This window comes from Pelobates fuscus, chromosome 10 (assembly GCF_036172605.1).
Source record: "Pelobates fuscus isolate aPelFus1 chromosome 10, aPelFus1.pri, whole genome shotgun sequence".
Classification (NCBI taxonomy): domain Eukaryota; kingdom Metazoa; phylum Chordata; class Amphibia; order Anura; family Pelobatidae; genus Pelobates; species Pelobates fuscus.
Genome location: NC_086326.1, coordinates 146,654,016 through 146,671,931, shown reverse-complemented (window position 1 = coordinate 146,671,931; position 17,916 = coordinate 146,654,016). Strand labels below are relative to the sequence as shown.

The 17,916-nt window shown below is 47.0% G+C and overlaps 1 protein-coding gene across 1 annotated transcript in view; it reads left to right on the top strand.

Moving 5' to 3' along the window:
* Positions 1-4,467: 4,467 nt before the first annotated feature.
* LOC134575157 (zinc finger protein 665-like) overlaps positions 4,468-17,916 on the top strand; it is a 400,405-nt gene continuing 386,956 nt past the window's right edge. The window contains exons 1-3 of the mRNA XM_063434376.1: positions 4,468-4,619; positions 11,082-11,270; positions 11,364-11,442. Coding sequence (XP_063290446.1) covers positions 4,536-4,619; positions 11,082-11,270; positions 11,364-11,442 — 352 coding nt within the window. The 5' untranslated portion in view covers positions 4,468-4,535. The remainder of the gene's footprint in view (positions 4,620-11,081; positions 11,271-11,363; positions 11,443-17,916) is intronic.

Genomic DNA, 17,916 nt, shown 5'->3' with positions numbered 1-17,916 from the left:
TAATGTGTTCTGTGTCCTCTGGGTGGCCGCCATTCAGGAAACAACCACGTGGCGGCGGCCATCTTTAACTACCGAACAGCGGTGTTTTGCCGTCGAGTGTCTGGAACTAAAATCGGACACTTGACTAGGCAAACACCGCTGAGACCTCCATACTTCCAGAAATTCGTATGGAAACTACCGAATGACCCGCCGTTCGGTAGAAAGAACCCCACAAACAAGGGAATTCATTCAAACCCTCTCCAGGCTCTATAACACAGGCAATTCGCCTGTTTTCATTCCCTTGTTTGTGACCGACCGCAGGGCCAAAATGCATGGAACTGTTTTCGGATACTTTACCCATGCGGTCGGTCAAATCTTTGGAGTCCCATAACTCCTGAACCATTTATCCGAATGGGCTGATTCTTGCATATGTTGTCCCCCTGAATAAGGGCTATCAGGGGATACCTGTTTTGGAGGTGTAGCATATGTATTTGGGGTACATCCAGGAATTGGGGAAAAAGGTGTACAGTATAATTGTGTTAAGTGTTAATCTAAGGGGAGGAAATGTGTGGGAGGTACATCCATGTGATTGGTTAATTTCATCCTCCCCCTGGGAGTGTCCTGTATGTACTTGTTGGTAATAAAAGCCAGACTGGGTGTCCCAGTCTAGAGTTCCTGCTTAACCCTCAAAATGAAGTGTCGTCTCGTTCTTGGGGGGGATTGGATTGTAAGCTGACTGCCAAGAGTGTAAGCCGATTGTATGCTTTTCTTGTTCAGCTGTTCCAGTTCGGAGTGTTATTTCGTATCCAGATCGGGAGTGTGGTGTTCTGCAGTAGCTGTGCCTGTATCCAGAAAAGGGGATTATCGCCTAAACTGATTTTCCCCCTTTCATGCTGAAACGGTCCGTTACAGACAGAGTCGCAGCTGCTGCAGCACCTCCGAGGGAGGAGGAGGAATCCGAGTTTATCAGGGAATATAGGAGAAGGATGGCTTTTTTCTCACCAGCCCAAGCGGAGCATATGGTAGGCCGGATCTACGACGAGGTACATGCACACCTCATGCTGCTAATGACGCAGAGAACAAGCTGAGTCCTGTGAGGAACCACAACAGGCAGGTGGAGATGGGACCGAGTTCTCTCCACCGGGCCCAACGGGATGGTGGGCAGCAGGCCCAGATCCCCAGCGGCAGTGTGTACCCCAGGGAGATGAAGGTGTCGTCCTTCCTCCCCAGCGGCAGGCTGAGTCACAGGGGGCAGAGGTTGTTGTTCCTGCCCCCCAGCAGCAAAGTGATATGCCAGGAAGGCAGTGTGAGGTGAAGGGAGAGGAGAGCAGCGTCCTCCCTCCCCAGCGGCAGTGTGTACCCCAGGGAGATGAAGGTGTCGTCCTTCCTCCCCAGCGGCAGTGTGTACCTCAGGGAGCAGAAGGTGCAGTCCTTCCTCCCCAGCGGCAGTGTGTACCCCAGGGAGATGAAGGTGTCGTCCTTCCTCCCCAGCGGCAGGCTGAGTTACAGGGGGCAGAGGTTGTTGTTCCTGCCCCCCAGCAGCAAAGTGATATGCCAGGAAGGCAGTGTGAAGTAAAGGGAGAGGAGAGCAGTGTCCTCCCTCCCCAGCGGCAGGGTGTGTCTCAGGGAGCAGAAGGTGCAATCCTTCCTCCCCAGCGGCAGTGTGTACCCCAGGGAGCTGATGGTGTCGTCCTTCCTCCCCAGCGGCAGTGTGTACCCCAGGGAGCAGAAGGTGCCATCCTTTCTCCCCAGCGGCAGTTTGCCATCCAGAGAGAGGAACTTGTTACACCCTCTCTCCCACGGCAACCTAACCCACCAAGGGGAGATGTTAAGCCCCACAACTGTGCAGATGGGACCGTAGTCTCTGCACTTACAGCACAAGGGATAGGGACGGTCGGTCCTGTTCCCCAGCCTCAGTGTGATGGATCCAAAGGGGAGACAGTCGGTCCCCCCCTCCGGCAGTCGAGCTGTGCACCTAAAGGGGAGACAGTCAGTCTCCAGCAACCAGGCGCCCACCAGACTACTCCCGTGGTAGTGCTGGCAACCGGACAGAGTACCGCTGGTCTCTGCCCCCTCAGCAGTGGTGAAACACCAGAACTTGGACAAAATTCTTCCTCACCCAGATGTAGTAACCGGTTAGTGTGGGTGGGCTGCTCTGTTATTTCTGTTTTGTGGGTGGGTTGCTGGACTAACCAGGGCCCTGACCGGCAGAAAGTCAGGTACCCTGTTAGTCTAATTGGCAAAGGGGAGAAATGTGGCGAAACCAGCTTCGCCACTGTGAACTGGAGAGGCCTGGCTGCTAGCCTCCTGCCCTGCGACTACGGCCCATGGACATATTGCTCTATAAACACTATATTTGGGCATGTAATAATTTATATTGCTGCTACTGGCCCTTTAAAATCAGCGATGGACATATTGGGACTTTTGGGACTAATGTCCCTTTAAGACTTTGTAACATATCACAGTAAAACTGTCTTAAATATTATGTAGGTATTTATGTGTTCAGTTAAACTGGGGATATGTAGAAATGTGTGTTTTATGTGTTAAATGTATCAGTATGTAATTTTATGTCTTTTACTGTCTTTTGCAACCATGTGGTTAATGGAGTCTGACTCTAGTCCTAGATAATTGGATTACTTCTCCAATTATCTCCAGGGCAGAAGGGAGGAAGCCGGGATGCATTGTGGGGGATGTTTTACTTCTGGGCCAGATTGTGCCATGCTGCAAGCCAGGGCCCAAAAGATACTTTTAGTAACTTTTAAACCCCTGGTCGGATTCATGCCATTTTTTAATATGTTGTTCCCCTGAATGGATTGATTGTGGATATGTATTTTTATGTGAATGTGATGTATGGTTTTAAAGTTATGAAAGTTGTGTAAAAGTATATTTGACTCTGTATGCATAATGGGATTATGTGTCACACTAAGGGGAGGGGATGTGTGGGAGGTAACATCTATGTCATTGGTTCTTTTATGCCTCCCCCTGGGTGTGGCCTGTATGTGTGAGTTGGAAATAAAAGCCAGACTGGGTGTCCCAGTCCAGAGTTCCTGTTTTACCCTCAAAGTGATGTGTCGTCTCATTATTGGGGGGAAGGATTTATGGCATGCTGTTCCAGTTGACTGCTAGGAGTACAAGCCTATTCGTATGGTTCCTATTCAATGGTCTACAGCATTCCTATGCTTGAGAAGGTTCATATGCTGCATCGGTTCGGTTATTGTGGTGTCTGCCAGAGTGCTTGGAGTCCTCAGGAAGCGCTAGGAGCATCCTTTAACGGAGGTACTCAGTCGGGGTGCCAGGCGATCCGTTACAATATACACCCCCTGTATATACTGTGTATATAATGTATGGGGGTAAATATACACCCCCTGTATATACTGTGTATATAATGTATGGGGTAAATATACACCCCCTGTATATACCGTGTATATAATGTATGGGGGGTAAATATACAGCCCCCTGTATATACTGTGTATATAATGTATGGGGTAAATATACACACCCTGTATATACTGTGTATATAATGTATGGGGTAAATATACACCCCCTGTATATACTGTGTATATAATGTATGGGGTAAATATACACCCCCTGTATATACTGTGTTTATAATGTATGGGGTAAATATAAACCCCCTGTATATACTGTGTATATAATGTATGGGGTAAATATACACCCCCTGTATATACTGTGTATATAATGTATGTGGTAAATATACACCCCTCTGTATATACTGTGTATATAATGTATGGGGGGAAATATTCACCCCCTGTATATACTGTGTATATAATGTATGGGGTAAATATACAGCCCCTGTATATACTGTGTATATAATGTATGGGGGGGGGTAAATATACACCCCCTGTATATACTGTGTATATAATGTATGGGGTAAATATACACCCCCTGTATATACTGAGTATATAATGTATGGGGTAAATATACACCCCCTGTATATACTGTGTATATAATTTATGGGGGAAATGTACACCCCCTGTATATACTGTGTATATAATGTATGGGGGAAATATACACCCCCTGTATATACTGTGCATATAATGTATGGGGGAAATATACACCCCCTGTATATACTGTGTATATAATGTATGGGGTAAATATACACCCCCTGTATATTCTGTGTATATAATGTATGGGGGTAAATATACACCCCCTGTATATACTGTGTATATAATGTATGGGGGTAAATATACACCCCCTGTATATACTGTGTATATAATGTATGGGGTAAATATACACCCCCTGTATATACTGTGTATATAATGTATGGGGTAAATATACACCCCCTGTATATACTGTGTATATAATGTATGGGGTAAATATACACCCCCTGTATATACTGTGTATATAATGTATGGGGTAAATATACAGCCCACTGTGATTTTTTGTTTTTTTTATGATTGAATTCATTTTTTTATATGCATTTTATGTGTAAAGTGTAGTTTGAAATACACTATGTACCTGTAATTACAGAGCCTCAGCATATTCTGATTTCTGTCTACTACCCCCAGAGCCTGTTCTCAGGCTGCCTGATTGGATTAATGATGACAAACACAAACAGGAATCAGATGACTGAGAAGATCCTGGATCTGACCCTGGAGGTCAACTACCTGCTGACTGGAGAGGTGAGGGATTCTGGGAATGTCACAGTGACTGCACTTTAGCCTATAATACAATAGAGTAATAAATTATGATAGAAAATTAATTGCTACCTATAGCACACCTCACAACTTTCAAATCAGCAAAGAAAGGACACATTACTGGGAGTATTATTTCTGTGGAGCTCTGTTATACACTCAGACACATTACTGGGAGTATTATTGCTGTGGAGCTCTGTTATACACACAGACACATTACTGGGAGTATTATTGCTGTGGAGCTCTGTTATACACACAGACACATTACTGGGAGTATTATTGCTGTGGGGCTCTGTTATACACTCAGACACATTACTGGGAGTATTATTGCTGTGGAGCTCTGTTATACACTCAGGCACATTACTGGGAGTATTATTGCTGTGGAGCTCTGTTATACACTCAGACACATTATGGGATAGATGGGATGAAGAGGGGTTGATGAGATTAATGTGATGAGATTTGAAGGGTAGGTGAGGTGGGATAGATAGGTTACAGAGAGATTAAATGAGGTGCAATGGATTGAATACAGAGGGTAGGTGAGGTGCGATGAATAGGATACAGAGTGTAGGTGAGGTGCTATGAATAGGATACAGAGGGTGGGTGAGGTGCTATGAATAGGATATGGAGGGTGGGTGAGGTGCGATGAATAGGATACAGAGTGTAGGTGAGGTGCGATGAATAGGATACAGAGGGTGGGTGAGGTGCTATGAATAGGATACGGAGGGTATGTGAGGTGCGATGAATAGGATACAGAGTGTAGGTGAGGTGCTATGAATAGGATACGGAAGGTATGTGAGGTGCGATGAATAGGATACAGAGTGTAGGTGAGGTGCTATGAATAGGATACAGAGGGTGGGTGAGGTGCTATGAATAGGATACGGAGGGTATGTGAGGTGCGATGAATAGGATACAGAGTGTAGGTGAGGTGCTATGAATAGGATACAGAGTGTAGGTGAGGTGCTATGAATAGGATACGGAGGGTAGGTGCGGTGCTATGAATAGGATACAGAGTGTAGGTGAGGTGCTATGAATAGGATACAGAGGGTAGGTGAGGTGCTATGAATAGGATACGGAGGGTAGGTGAGGTGCTATGAATAGGATACGGAGGGTAGGTGAGGTGCTATGAATAGGATACGGAGGGTGGGTGAGGTGCTATGAATAGGATACGGAGGGTAGGTGAGGTGCTATGAATAGGATACAGAGGGTAGGTGAGGTGCTATGAATAGGATACAGAGTGTAGGTGAGGTGCTATGAATAGGATACAGAGTGTAGGTGAGGTGCTATGAATAGGATACAGAGTGTAGGTGAGGTGCTATGAATAGGATACAGAGTGTAGGTGAGGTGCTATGAATAGGATACAGAGTGTAGGTGAGGTGCTATGAATAGGATACAGGGGGTAGGTGAGGTGCTATGAATAGAATACAGAGTGTAGGTGAGGTGCGATGAATAGGATACAGAGTGTAGGTGAGGTGCGATGAATAGGATACGGAGGGTAGGTGAGGTGCTATAAATAGGATACAGAGGGTAGGTGAGGTGCTATGAATAGGATACAGAGGGTAGGTGAGGTGCTATGAATAGGATACGGAGGGTAGGTGATGTAACGGACCGTTTCAGCATGAAAGGGGAAAAATCCGTTTAGGCGATAATCCCCTTTTCTGGATACAGGCACAGCTACTGCAGAACACCACACTCCCGATCTGGATACGAAATAACACTCCGAACTGGAACAGCTGAACAAGAAAAGCATACAATCGGCTTACACTCTTGGCAGTCAGCTTACAATCCAATCCCCCCCAAGAACGAGACGACACTTCATTTTGAGGGTTAAGCAGGAACACAAGACTGGGACACCCAGTCTGGCTTTTATTACCAACAAGTACATACAGGACACTCCCAGGGGGAGGATGAAATTAACCAATCACATGGATGTACCTCCCACACATTTCCTCCCCTTAGATTAACACTTAACACAATTATACTGTACACCTTTTTCCCCAATTCCTGGATGTACCCCAAATACATATGCTACACCTCCAAAACAGGTATCCCCTGATAGCCCTTATTCAGGGGGACAACATATGCAAGAATCAGCCCATTCGGATAAATGGTTCAGGAGTTATGGGACTTTAAAGTATTGACCGACCGCATGGGTAAAGTATCCGAAAACAGTTCCATGCATTTTGGCCCTGCGGTCGGTCACAAACAGGTGAATGAAACATACGAATTACTGGTGTTATAGAGACTAAGGGGAGTTCGTATGAATCCCCTAGTTCGTACGTTTCTTTCTACCGAACGGCGGGCCGTTCGGTAGTTTCCCCACGAAATCCTGGAAGTCTGGAGGTCTCAGCGGTGTTTGCCTAGTCGAGTGTCCGATTTCAGTTCCAGACACTCGACGGCAAAACACCGCTGTTCGGTAGTTAAAGATGGCCGCCGCCACGTGTTGGTTTCCTGAATGGCGGCCACCCAGAGGACAAAGACCACACTGCACTGATTGCCAATTACCCGTTTGCAACATTGTTGCAAACGGTAATTGGAGGCACACTTAGTCCTGGGTGGTCTGGTTGTTCGGTAGTTTCCTCAATACAATGAATGGAGTGATTCTACCGAACAATCAGATGAAGGCTGCATATATATATAACCCAGGTTAACTGCATACATAAATACATATACAATATACAGGCAGTACAATAGAACATGCTTCACAGTCTTAAAGGGACAGTAGTCCCAAAATGTCCATCGCTGATTTTAAAGGGCCAGTAGCAGCAATATAAATTATACATGCCCAAATATAGTCTTTAAAGTGCAATATGTCCAGGGGCCATAGTCAGCGGGCAGGAGGCTAGCAACCAGGCTTCTCCAGCCCACAGTGGCGAAGTTGGTTTCGCCACAGGTGAGGTGCTATGAATAGGATACAGAGGGTGGGTGAGGTGCTATGAATAGGATACAGAGGGTAGGTGAGGTGCTATGAATAGGATACAGAGGGTAGGTGAGGTGCTATGAATAGGATACAGAGTGTAGGTGAGGTGCTATGAATAGGATACAGAGTGTAGGTGAGGTGCTATGAATAGGATACAGAGTGTAGGTGAGGTGCTATGAATAGGATACAGAGTGTAGGTGAGGTGCTATGAATAGGATACAGGGGGTAGGTGAGGTGCTATGAATAGGATACAGAGTGTAGGTGAGGTGCGATGAATAGGATACGGAGGGTAGGTGAGGTGCTATGAATAGGATACGGAGGGTAGGTGAGGTGCGATGAATTGGATACAGAGTGTAGGTGAGGTGCTATGAATAGGATACGGAGGGTAGGTGAGGTGCGATGAATAGGATACAGAGTGTAGGTGAGGTGCTATGAATAGGATACAGAGTGTAGGTGAGGTGCTATGAATAGGATACAGAGTGTAGGTGAGGTGCTATGAATAGGATACAGAGTGTAGGTGAGGTGCTATGAATAGGATACGGAGGGTAGGTGAGGTGCGATGAATAGGATACAGAGTGTAGGTGAGGTGCTATGAATAGGATACAGAGTGTAGGTGAGGTGCTATGAATAGGATACAGAGTGTAGGTGAGGTGCTATGAATAGGATACGGAGGGTAGGTGAGGTGCGATGAATAGGATACAGAGTGTAGGTGAGGTGCGATGAATAGGATACAGAATGTAGGTGAGGTGCTATGAATAGGATACGGAGGGTAGGTGAGGTGCGATGAATAGGATACAGAGTGTAGGTGAGGTGCTATGAATAGGATACAGAGTGTAGGTGAGGTGCGATGAATAGGATACAGAGGGTGGGTGAGGTACTATGAATAGGATACAGAGTGTAGGTGAGGTGCTATGAATAGGATACAGAGTGTAGGTGAGGTGCTATGAATAGGATACAGGGGGTAGGTGAGGTGCTATGAATAGGATACAGAGTGTAGGTGAGGTGCGATGAATAGGATACAGAATGTAGGTGAGGTGCTATGAATAGGATACAGAGTGTAGGTGAGGTGCTATGAATAGGATACAGAGTGTAGGTGAGGTGCTATGAATAGGATACGGAGGGTAGGTGAGGTGCGATGAATAGGATACAGAGTGTAGGTGAGGTGCTATGAATAGGATACAGAGTGTAGGTGAGGTGCTATGAATAGGATACAGAGTGTAGGTGAGGTGCTATGAATAGGATACGGAGGTTAGGTGAGGTGCGATGAATAGGATACAGAGGGTAGGTGAGGTGCGATGAATAGGATACAGAGTGTAGGTGAGGTGCTATGAATAGGATACAGAGTGTAGGTGAGGTGCGATGAATAGGATACAGAGGGTGGGTGAGGTACTATGAATAGGATACAGAGGGTAGGTGAGGTGCTATGAATAGGATACAGAATGTAGGTGAGGTGCTATGAATAGGATACGGAGGGTAGGTGAGGTGCGATGAATAGGATACAGAGTGTAGGTGAGGTGCTATGAATAGGATACAGAGTGTAGGTGAGGTGCTTTGAATAGGATACAGAGTGTAGGTGAGGTGCTATGAATAGGATACGGAGGGTAGGTGAGGTGCGATGAATAGGATACAGAGTGTAGGTGAGGTGCTATGAATAGGATACAGAGTGTAGGTGAGGTGCTATGAATAGGATACAGAGTGTAGGTGAGGTGCTATGAATAGGATACGGAGGTTAGGTGAGGTGCGATGAATAGGATACAGAGGGTAGGTGAGGTGCGATGAATAGGATACAGAGTGTAGGTGAGGTGCTATGAATAGGATACAGAGTGTAGGTGAGGTGCGATGAATAGGATACAGAGGGTGGGTGAGGTACTATGAATAGGATACAGAGGGTAGGTGAGGTGCTATGAATAGGATACAGAATGTAGGTGAGGTGCTATGAATAGGATACGGAGGGTAGGTGAGGTGCGATGAATAGGATACAGAGTGTAGGTGAGGTGCTATGAATAGGATACAGAGTGTAGGTGAGGTGCGATGAATAGGATACAGAGGGTGGGTGAGGTGCTATGAATAGGATACAGAGGGTAGGTGAGGTGCGATGAATAGGATACGGAGGGTAGGTGAGGTACTATGAATAGGATACAGAGGGTGGGTGAGGTGCTATGAATAGGATATGGAGGGTACGTTACATGCAATGGATAAGATACGGAGGGTAGGTGAGGTGCGATGAATAGGATACGGAGGGTAGGTGAGGTACTATGAATAGGATACAGAGTGTAGGTGAGGTGCTATGAATAGGATACAGAGTGTAGGTGAGGTGCGATAAATAGGATACAGAGTGTAGGTGAGGTGCTATGAATAGGATACAGAGTGTAGGTGAGGTGCTATGAATAGGATACAGAGGGTAGGTGAGATGCTATGAATAGGATACAGAGTGTAGGTGAGGTGCTATGAATAGGATACAGAGTGTAGGTGAGGTGCTATGAATAGGATACAGAGTGTAGGTGAGGTGCTATGAATAGGATACAGAGTGTAGGTGAGGTGCTATGAATAGGATACAGAGTGTAGGTGAGGTGCTATGAATAGGATACAGAGTGTAGGTGAGGTGCTATGAATAGGATACAGAATGTAGGTGAGGTGCTATGAATAGGATACGGAGGGTAGGTGAGGTGCGATGAATAGGATACAGAGTGTAGGTGAGGTGCGATGAATAGGATACAGAATGTAGGTGAGGTGCTATGAATAGGATACGGAGGGTAGGTGAGGTGCTATGAATAGGATACAGAGTGTAGGTGAGGTGCTATGAATAGGATACAGAGTGTAGGTGAGGTGCTATGAATAGGATACAGAGTGTAGGTGAGGTGCTATGAATAGGATACAGAGTGTAGGTGAGGTGCTATGAATAGGATACAGAGTGTAGGTGAGGTGCTATGAATAGGATACAGAGTGTAGGTGAGGTGCTATGTATGGGCCAATGCTGCTTCTGTTTATCCTGATCCAGAGCCTCATTGTGAATAAACACTGGCATAGTCAGCTACACCCGCGTTGTCAGATGACCATGGTAGATGTCAGTGCTGGTCAGATGTTTAAGGTGGGCTGCTATGTGCTTTAAATGCCCAGGCCTATTTGTACTCTACAATCCACTCCTTAATGCATCTTTATTTCCACGAGTCTCTGTGTTAGTTTCGGTATATGTGTATAAGTTTATGTCTGTTTGTGCATTTGTTTGTCAACAGTTTAACTCCAAAGTTGGGACTCCAGAATCTCTGCTTCTCTCCCTGGCTTCCGTACTCTCTGTCCTGCAGTATGATGAAAGTTGAACCTGGTGGCCGGTGAAATTCATAAGCTGAAAGCATCAGCTGACGATCTATCACTGGCTTACCAAAGAGAGCAATACTACATATTATTTCTCTCAATTACACCCAGTGGTAGGCTGAGAGAATCAGTGGCCTCTTGGCTTCCATACGTCAGAGGGGATATGTTTTTATAGTAGCTGCTTCATTCATTGCATAGTGTAATTTCTCTAAACTTTACAGGACTATGTTATCATGAAGAGATCTGGTGAATCTATACTACAGAACTGTAATTTTTCTGTGGCTGAAGGACACGGTGGTACCCAGAACCCCAGCATGGTGTCTCCATCTCACTCACTGATACATGAGAAAAACAATAACCAAAATATCCTGGAACTGACCAATCAGATCATCCACCTGCTGACTGGAGAGGTGAGGCTGCTGGGAATGGGACATCCTAGAGTAAAACCAAGGGATGTGTCTGGATAAAGATGTTGGGGTCTCACTGGCTGTTATTTCTTGTAGGTTTGGAAGCATTTAAAAGGGCAAAAGGAAATTTACAAGGAAGTGATGATGGAGAGTCACCACCCCCTCATCTCCTTGGGTGAGACGATGTTTAATCAGCAATGTGTTTGGTTATAGAGCAGATATCATAGTCATTTACATGATCAATCACCTGGTAACAAGTAGACTTGTACACATATCCCTTTCGACTGTGTTGAACAAATAAAAATGCCTTCTAATCTATTGATGAAAGAAATTGAGGCACATCCAAATTAATAGATTTGTTCGTCCATAGATTAGTTGACCTTTGATTTGTGCACAAGTCTAGTAACAGGGATGATGTTATACAAGTCGCATGTGGTGGCCACTGAATTTTTGCAAAGCCCATCCTTCAGTTAGGTTGTTCTCTGAAGTCACTGGGAACAGAGACTTAGCTTGTGGAGAAGCTTGGAAGGCAGCCTCCTTCCCTAGAGACTCGAACTGGATTTAAGGGTTATTGCTTCAGTTCAGTATATAGTGATGTTTTAAAGTCTGTTCAGATTTGTAGTTGTTGTGTTTGGAGTGGAAATTAAATCAGTATAGACTGCCAGTTTGAGATAAGCTGCTCTTACACTCTGATAGCAAGGATGGCAGTCATTTATTTAAACGTTTTATTGGTTGCTCTGCCAAGCCCTGTTACTGTTACTGCTTGTTATGTTTTGCCCTCCCCTTCTGGCCATTCTAAGGCTCGGTAATACGTCTTTCGAATCCACCTTTTGTGGGTTTCCTATTTTCTGCGTGTTGGGGTACGACTCCCGTGACAGATGTCAGTTAAGAAAATGTTAATTTTGAGTATTTTCTTTCCAGTAGATGGTTCCATGAACAGAAATGAAACTGGTGAATTTTATGCTTCAGCCTCTTCTCCGGATTATATAACCAAAGATAACGAAATCACAAGTGATCAAAAAATAAACTGTGTGGCAGTCAGTACACCAAGCAGTAAATCATTGAGTCATAAAACCACCGAATCTGAGGAAGAACATCTCAAAGACATTAATACGCCCATAGAACATATACAGACTGACGATCCATCTACTCATATTAAGGAGGAATCAGACTCGTGTGAAGAGGGAAATCTCCCAGAAACAGACATCTATACACCCACAGAAGATGCACAGATAGAATATCCATCTACTCATATTGAAGAGGAGTCAGACTCGTGCGAAGAAGTAAATCATCCAGACACAGACGTTTATACACCCACAGAAGATGCAGAGATAGAATATCCATCTCCTCATATTAAGGAGGAATCAAACTTATGGGAAGAAAAACATTTTGTTGAGCCTGTCATTTATACAACCAAGCGAGATCTACATACGGACTATACATCAAAGTGTCAATCAGCATCAAATGAGAAACAAATTCTTATAAACACTGACATTTATATACGCACAGATCATACACCGAGAGAATATCTACCTGGTCATATTAAGGAAGAATCAGCCTCATGGGAATCCAACACCGAGGATTATACACCCACTGGAGATAAACAGATGGACTATACATCAAATTACGAATCGGCATCATACCAACAAGGAAATCTCCGGAACGCTCACATTTATACATCCACAGAACATTCACAGACAGAATATCCATGTACTCTTATTAATGAGGAATCCGCTTCATATGAAGATGGAAATCTCACTATCTTGGATCTCCTTACCCGCACATGTGATATTGGAATACAAAACAAGAGTGTTAACAAAGGAAATGTGGATTACATTGGACGTGGATGTTTTAAGCAAAAATCACATTATATCAGACGTAAGAGAGCTCCTAAATTAGAGAAGACAATGTCTTGCACTGAATGTGGGAAATGCTTCGCTCAAACCTCAGATCTTAAGAAACATATGAGGATACACACAGGGGAAAAACCGTTTTTATGTTCAGATTGCGGGAAATGTTTCACTCAAATGACAAATCTTAAGTCACATCAGAGGGTGCACACAGGAGAGAAACCATTTTCCTGTTCAGAATGTGGGAAATGTTTCACTCAAATGTCACATCTTAAGACCCATCAGAAGATTCACAAAGGAGAGAAACCGTTTTCTTGTTCGGAACGTGGCAGATGTTTCAATGAGAGGTCAAGTCGTCATTCACATAAGGACATCCACACAAGAATTCATTCTCTTGGTCATAACATAGAAACATCTTATTTGTAAACCTAAGGATTCTTACATCACGTTCTTCATCACCGTGAGAATTCAAAGTGAAATTCAAATTTAAGGTTACATGGCGAAACTGGGAATTGTTTCTTAAGTCAGTTATGCTTTCGGTTTGGCCACTGCTGTTAAATTTTGAAATTTACTTTGAATTCCCCTTTTAGCAAGTAACCATATTTGCCTTCTTAATTTTATACTTATCCAAAATGGAAAAAGTATTACTCCAATACTATTCAATCCAAACTAAATACACTGCTCAAAAAAAAAAAGGGAACATTAAAATAACATCCTAGATCTGAATGAATTAAATATTCTTCTGAAATACTTTGTTCTTTACATAGTTGAATGTGCTGACAACAAAATCCCACAAAAATAAAAAAATGGAAATCAAATTTTTCAACCCATGGAGGTCTGGATTTGGAGTCACAAGTGGAAAAACACACTACAGGCTGATCCAACTTTGATGTAATGTCCTTAAAACAAGTCAAAATGAGGCTCAGTGTGTGGCCTCCACGTGCCTGTATGCAGGGGCGGACTGAGAACCCTCAGGGCCCCCGGGCAAAATAAATCAAGGGCCCCCTTACAGGCCCCACCCATACTCCGCAACAAGCACCACCCATGTCCCGCCTCCATGCACCGCCTCCAGCCACACCCTACACAATCTTTAGACACAAGGAACAAAAGTGCAATAATCCCTTCAAGGCCCCAGTAGAGACTACAATTGAGGGCTAATGGGCCATGGAGGGGGGTCTTTCTAGCAGAGGCTATCTCAGTGTCCTTTAGAGAGTGTGTTAGAAAGAATCCCCTCCAGGCCCTATTAGAGACTACAATGGAGTCTAATAGGCTTGGAAGGGGGTCTTTCTAACAGAGGCCATCTCAGTGTCCCTGCTGGAAACAGTCGCCTCCAGGCCCCAGTAGAGACTACAATTGAGGGCTAATGGGCCATGGAGGGGGGAGCATTCTAGCAGAGGCTATCTCATTGTCCTTTAGAGAATGTGTTAGAAAGAATTTCCTCCAGGTCCCATTAGAGACAACAATGGAGTCTAATGGGGCCTGGAGGGGGGTCTCTCCAACACTCTGGTTCCTATTCACAATATAGCAACACAACATAGCTCGCTGATACCTAGGCCAAGTTGGCTCCTCTTACCTTAATTACTGTTGCTGGGTGGCAGGCTGTGGGCTTGCTGGAAGGCTGTGGGCTTACTGGCTGCGGCTGGCAGGCTGTGGGCTTGCTGGCAGGCTGTGGGCTTGCTGGCTACTGCCAGCAGGCTGTGGGCTTGATGGCTGCGGCTGGCAGGCTGTGGGCTTGATGGCTGCGGCTGGCAGGCTGTGGGCTTGATGGCTGCGGCTGGCAGGCTGTGGGCTTGATGGCTGCGGCTGGCAGGCTGTGGGCTTGACGGCTGCGGCTGGCAGGCTGTTGGCTTGATGGCTGCGGCTTGCAGGCTGTGGCTTGCTGGCTGTGGCTTGCTGGCTGCGGTTGGCAGGCTGTGGTTTGCTGGCTGTAAGCCTAACTGGTGGCCTGTGGGCTGGCTGGCTGGCTACTGGCCAGCCTGTGGGCTGGCTGGCTGGCCGGCCTGTGGGCTGGCTGGCTGGCTGGCTGGCTGGCTGGCCGGCCTGTGGGCTGGCTTGCTGGCTACTGGGGCACTTGTAGATTATTTAAAGAAATAATCCATGCACAATAACCACTACTGCTCTGTGTAGTCGTTATGGTGCCAGGAGGGCCGGGCCCCCCTTTCAGAGTAAGTAGTCAAACCGTTTAAGAACAGTTTGACAACTTACCTGGGGTCTGCTGGGATATGAGGCTGTAGTAGGGTATAGGAGCAGTGGTGCAATGTGTAAGGGGTGCAGTGTGTGTGAAAGGTTCAGTGTGTGTGAGGGGTGTAGTGTGTGAATGTGTAGAGTGTGTGGGGCAATGTGTGTATGAGGGGGCTGTGTATGTGTGTGGCAATGTTAGTATGGGGGGCTGTGTGTGTATGGGTGGGCAGTGGATGTGTGTGTGTGTGTGAGGCAATGTGTGTAAATGTGTATGGTGTGTGTGGGTGTATGGGGGGCAGTGTGTGAATGTGTATGGTGTGTCGGGGGCAGTGTGTTTATGGGGAATACCTGGTGGTCACAGTGTTGAGAGTGAACTCTAGCCCGTTGCTCCAGGGCTAGAGTTTACTCTCGCAAGAGCCGTAACATTGCCGTGGTAACCGCGGCAACGATCTGTGCTCGCGCAAGAAGGACCCAGAGGAGCCGAAGGCTGAGCTCCCGGGTCCTCTCTTCCTCCCTCCCCTGCCGACTGCCCGCACGGTGCCTGCGGACAGGGGAGGGGGCAATTGCCCTCCTCTTACTCCCCCCTCCCCCTCTTCTTACCTCCCCCCTCTTCTTACTCCCCCCTCACTCTCTTCTTACCCCCCTTCTTACTCTCCCCTCACTCTCTTCTTACCCCCCTTCTTACTCTCCCCCTCTTCTTACTCCCTCCTCCCCCTTTTTACTCTCCCCCTCTTCATACTCCCCCCTCCCCCTCTTCTTACTCCCCCCTCTTCTTATTCCCCCCTCTTCTTAACCCCCTCCCCCTCTTCTAACCCCCCTCTTCTTACTCCCCCTTCCTCTTTTTACTCCCCCCTCCCCCTCTTCTTACCCCCTTCTTACTCCCCCCTCTCTTCTTACTCCCCCCTCTCTTCTTACTCCCCCCTCTCTTCTTACTCCCCCCTCTCTTCTTACCCCCCTCCCTCTCTTCTTACCCCCCTCCCTCTCTCTTCTTACCCCCTCCCTTTCTCTTCTTACCCCCTCCCTTTCTCTTCTTACCCCCTCCCTTTCTCTTCTTACCCCCTCCCTTTCTCTTCTTACCCCCTCCCTTTCTCTTCTTAACCCCCTCCCTTTCTCTTCTTACCCCCCTCCCTTTCTCTTCTTACCCCCCCTCCCTTTCTCTTCTTACCCCCCTTTCTCTTCTTACCCCCCTTTCTCTTCTTACCCCCTTCCCTTTCTCTTCTTACCCCCTTCCTTTTCTCTTCTTACCCCCTTCCCTTTCTCTTCTTACCCCCCCTCCCTTTCTCTTCTTACCCCCCCTCCCTTTCTCTTCTTACCCCCTCCCTTTCTCTTCTTACCCCCTTCCCTTTCTCTTCTTACCCCCCTTCCCTTTCTCTTCTTACCCCCCTCCCTTTCTCTTCTTACCCCCCTCCCTTTCTCTTCTTACCCCCCTCCCTTTCTCTTCTTACCCCCCTCCCTTTCTCTTCTTACCCCCCTCCCTTTCTCTTCTTACCCCCTCCCTTTCTCTTCTTACCCCCCTCCCTTTCTCTTCTTACCCCCCTCCCTTTCTCTTCTTACCCCCCCTCCCTTTCTCTTCTTACCCCCCCTCCCTTTCTCTTCTTACCCCCCCCTCCCTTTCTCTTCTTACCCCCCTCCCTTTCTCTTCTTACTCCCCTCCCTTTCTCTTCTTACCCCCCTCTTCTTACCCCCTCCCTCTTTGTTCTTACCCCTCCTCCCTCTTTGTTCTTACCCCCCCTCTTTGTTTTTACCCCCCTCCCTCTTTGTTCTTACCCCCCCTCCCTCTTTGTTCTTACCCCCCCTCCCTCTTTGTTCTTACCCCCCTCCCTCTTTGTTCTTACCCCCCTTTCTCTTCTTACCCCCTTCCCTTTCTCTTCTTACCCCCCTTCCCTTTCTCTTCTTACCCCCCTCCCTTTCTCTTCTTACCCCCCTCCCTTTCTCTTCTTACCCCCCTCCCTTTCTCTTCTTACCCCCCTCCCTTTCTCTTCTTACCCCCTCCCTTTCTCTTCTTACCCCCCTCCCTTTCTCTTCTTACCCCCCCTCCCTTTCTCTTCTTACCCCTCCTCCCTTTCTCTTCTTACCCCCCCTCCCTTTCTCTTCTTACGTGGAACAGGAGTTTCTGTTTCCTGTACCCGGCCGGACTGACAGGAAGGTGCACACTGAGTGTGCACCTTCCTATCACTCCGGCCGGGCACCGCGGACCGGAGAGCAGCTCGGCCACGTTACAGGGGAGGGGAGGTGAGGTGAGGTGAGAAGCTGCAGCCGCCTGAGGCTCTTAAGAGAGCGCTCAGGCGGCTGCAGCATTTAAAGGGGCGGGCGGGTCCCCTGATGGCAGGGCCCCCCTCCCGGCCGGGCCCTCGGACCATGTCCGAAGTGCCCGACCGGTCAGTCCGCTCCTGCCTGTATGACCTCCCAACAACGACCTTACAACGCCTGTGCATGCTCCTGATGAGGTGGCGGATGGTCTCCTGAGGGATCTCCTCCCAGACCTGGACTAAAGCATCTGCCAACTCCTGCACAGTCTGTGGTGCAACGTGACTTTGGTGGATGGAGCGAGACATGATGTCCCAGATGTGCTGAATTAGATTCAGGTCTGGGGAACGTGCGGGCCAGTCCATAGCATC